At 33.3% G+C, this 3,584-nt stretch overlaps 1 protein-coding gene across 2 annotated transcripts; it reads right to left on the bottom strand.

Moving 5' to 3' along the window:
• Positions 1-448: 448 nt before the first annotated feature.
• Positions 449-2,900, bottom strand: LOC114418590 (ATP-dependent Clp protease adapter protein CLPS1, chloroplastic-like). Of its 2 annotated transcripts, none has more exons than XM_028384018.1 (3): positions 2,713-2,900; positions 2,271-2,421; positions 449-1,002 (listed from the first exon to the last, which is right to left on the bottom strand). In XM_028384018.1, the coding sequence occupies exons 1-3, from the start codon at positions 2,777-2,779 to the stop codon at positions 738-740; spliced, it is 483 nt and encodes a 160-aa protein (XP_028239819.1). In that variant the 5' UTR covers positions 2,780-2,900; the 3' UTR covers positions 449-737. The 2 variants fall into 2 exon arrangements, with proteins under 2 accessions (XP_028239819.1, XP_028239820.1); XM_028384019.1 differs by having other exon boundaries at positions 2,271-2,435; positions 2,713-2,878.
• Between the last annotated feature and the right edge of the window lie 684 nt (positions 2,901-3,584).

Genomic DNA, 3,584 nt, shown 5'->3' with positions numbered 1-3,584 from the left:
TTGTTGTATGAGCCCTGACAGTCATTGCCATTCTTGTTTCTAGATTCTCTTTTATCTTTGATTATATTTTTACTTTTCACTGCTTACTGAAACATAGATTGCAATCAACCTGGATTTAACTTTAGGGTAGTAACTCATGTTGTACTAATGGATAGCCTTATCTGTTTGCCTTTAATGCTGCAAACTTGAAGATTTAAAATATTTTTCATATAACTTCTTTTAGGAGTATACATAGCACTGCGAGTTAAAGCTCATTCCCTGCTGATATTTTATACAATTAATTCTTTTGGGGATGGATGTAGTATTCTAGATAAGATAATCAATTGGTGCTTGACTGACTTCGAATTTTTCTTGAGTATCAACCACCATCTTAATCCAAGATATAGACATTAATTTATTATTCCCATGTCTAACAAGACAACCAATATTATAGGCTATGTTCAGGTTATTGCTTATATAAGAGGCTTGCTTCAATGAAAGAAGTGGAAATATAGGGACTAATGATAGTATAACACGTTAAATCCAAATAATGCCACTGGCTGGCAGCAAATTATGTCCTGTATAAGTACTAACTACTAACTAACTAGCACTATCCCTTTCCTTACCTAGTCAATAATTTTCTATACAACCATCTTCAGTGGTTGGAAAGATGCACATCATGGAAATGTGTATATGATGTCACTTCTTCAATGAAACTATTTGGCCAAAGCTCATCATGTCAATGGTCTCTCTATGTATCAACAACCACCACCATCAGCTGGCTCAATAGAACTTAAAAGACCGTTTCCTCTTAACTGCATGCAGTGATCTTCAGCATCCACTTGAGCACATACTATCACCACTGCTAGTCCATTATAATGTGCCTCCTGCATGATGTTAACCGCATTATCAATGGTCATTCCTGGTATCACCTTCATCAACACTTGCACAACATATTCTCGCTTGTTGAAGTTGTCATTGTGCAGCAAAACTCGGTAGGGTGGGGATGTTTTCCGCGATTTCCTGGCAGAAAACATGTCATGAAGTTAAGGATTGATCATTCTCTTTTGTTTTATAACATGCGATGAAATGAGACAGGAATAAACAAAGAGAGAAGAGTCAGCACATGCAGAAAGACAAGAATAAGTTTCCAGAAAACAGACTTGCCTAGTTGCCTACTTCATAATACAAATCTTTTCCAAAAACAAGTGAAAGAAACAATTCAATCACTTTTCTTTTGACAACTATGCCTTAGCTCATCTCAAAAGTAAATACAGTAGTGGATCTCTAACAAAATGTTAAAGAGGAAACTACAAGAAAGATTTTTACCCTCATTATTAACATGCTATAGACACACCTTTGGCATTTCATTACTTTCACCAAGCTCAATTCCAAAAATCCAATAGTAGTATTGCCTTGATTAGTATTGTTCAGTAGACAAAAACAGGTCTAAAAACTAAACTTGATATCTGGCTGTAGTAGTTTAGTTCAATTGAAGGATGATTGTGAAATATGAACAAGTAATTGTTCTTAGCCCATAAGAGAAACCTCTTAGCACATCTTACAGTAACACAGTGGGAAATTAAGGGTCCAAGTCTGTACTTCAGTGGCAAAACCTATGTTTTTCAAATGGTTTAACAATTATTAGAAAGTAAAATGAATGCAAGAAACAAAATGAAACGCAAATACCATATCAGTGCTTCTACTTGGCCTCAGTTTAAGAATAAAATCAAATGCAAACAAGAAGATGGACTAAAGATGAGAAAAGGAAAAGGTTAGGGGGGAAAAGAAGGAATTGATATACAAGAGTTCAATCCAAACAGAGGAAAAGATACCCTTTAGATGAAGTGATTCTTCAATTTAGATAGTTGTGACATAACATATTTCCCTTTTTATATTCTTCAATTTAGATCCCAAAATATAATTTGCGTTGAGTGTTGACAATAAATTAATTTCTGTCCTTGAACAAGGGATTACAGTTTCTCAAATGTAGCCTACCCCAAAATTCCTTTTCTGATCTAACAATATATTTGAATGCATAATAACTGGGGACTTAAACATAACAGCTCAACTATCTAAATTGAAGAACAAAACTTACCTAAAAGCTTAATCTGTCAGACAAAAGGTTCTGATTTTTATTTCCAACAGAGACTATTTTAGTTTTTAAGAACCAACTCACAAGAGCTTCTCTTAATTTTATATGAAGCATTTTCAAGATATTTCCTCAATTCATCAATATAATGCTAACATAGTGTTAGATTCCTCTCAATTGTGCAGATGTTGTTGGTTACCTCAAGTCAAATTCAGATTCCCGACCAGGTGATGTTGTCTCTATGGTTGGCCTCTCCAACAACCCACCACCTTTCCCTAATATTCCAGTGGCTGCCACTGTCATTACAACACTCCGATCTTTGCTATATTTCAAAGGAACATTTTTATCTCCTGCGATTACAAAACTAATAGCAATCAAAATATGAACCCTTTCGATTTACTAAGGGTGCATAAAATGAAAATTATATCTAGTAACACGAAATCTTAGAATTGAAATATATGGTCGAGTATAATCTCTTCCTCAAATTTTTGGAAAAATAAATGTCATAAATATAAACAACTAGTACAACATGTTCATTAAAATAACAGAATGAAAAGTAAGCAAATAAACAGTTTTGAATGCAACCCCTATGTTAAAAAATAAAAAAGGAACATAGTTAGAAAGTGGACATGGTATAGTACCAGGATTTGCTGCGTTGAATACTTGGTTGGGTGAAAGAGCAAGTGCACTGCATAATGCAGCTTCCATTGCTGTTCTTTCAGTGTCTTTTGTGGTTGTTGGCAATTAGTAGTTAGCACCTATAACAATAGAAGGGTAGCATGTAGTTCTAGTGTAAGAGAAAAAATCCAATATTGTCTTTGTCGTTACCACACTGATTTTTTGGGTGGGTGAAAGAGATTTTGTAAGGTGCACACTGAATTTGGTTTTACACGTTAATATGGTGACACGTGTACATCCGAATTTTTGAGGCTAGTATAGTGCTCTTGGGATAATACAAATTGTTTTATGGTCTGAGAAGAAGGGACATAAAATTTTGGAGACCTGCACAAAGCCACCAAGGCACGAGCTAATATGGCTGAAGAAATTACTTCAGGGGTTGAAGTTTGGACAAATTGGTCTGTAACACATGTACAATTAAAAGACCATTATTTTGCCACAAAATGGTCATTTTGTTGTCATGTAATTCTTCGGGTTGTCTATAGTTTTTCGTAATTTTTACTTGAATCTTTATACTTTAGTTTGAATTTGTAAATCCTTGTAATTTCAAAATTATTAGAAATTGATTCACTGCTTTGTAATGATCTTGAAATTATTGAGACTACTGAAATTCTAAAGTATAAGAATTAAAATAAAAAATGAGAAAAAATTATAGGTATTAAAAATATATTTAAATTAATTTTTTTTGTATATATAGCAGGAGGATAGAAATATAATGGTAAAAAAAAGGAAAATTTGCAACAAAAAAAAGGTTAAAAAATGGAATCGAAGTTCTGCTTATAAGGAATTTCTAAAATCCTTTGCCCGTTTAATAGCAAAAAAATCCATTAGAAAA

Source organism: Glycine soja, chromosome 7 (genome assembly GCF_004193775.1).
Source record: "Glycine soja cultivar W05 chromosome 7, ASM419377v2, whole genome shotgun sequence".
NCBI classification, from domain to species: Eukaryota; Viridiplantae; Streptophyta; class Magnoliopsida; order Fabales; family Fabaceae; genus Glycine; species Glycine soja.
Note: the sequence above shows the minus strand (reverse complement) of the source record. Positions and strands in the feature narration are given on the sequence as shown.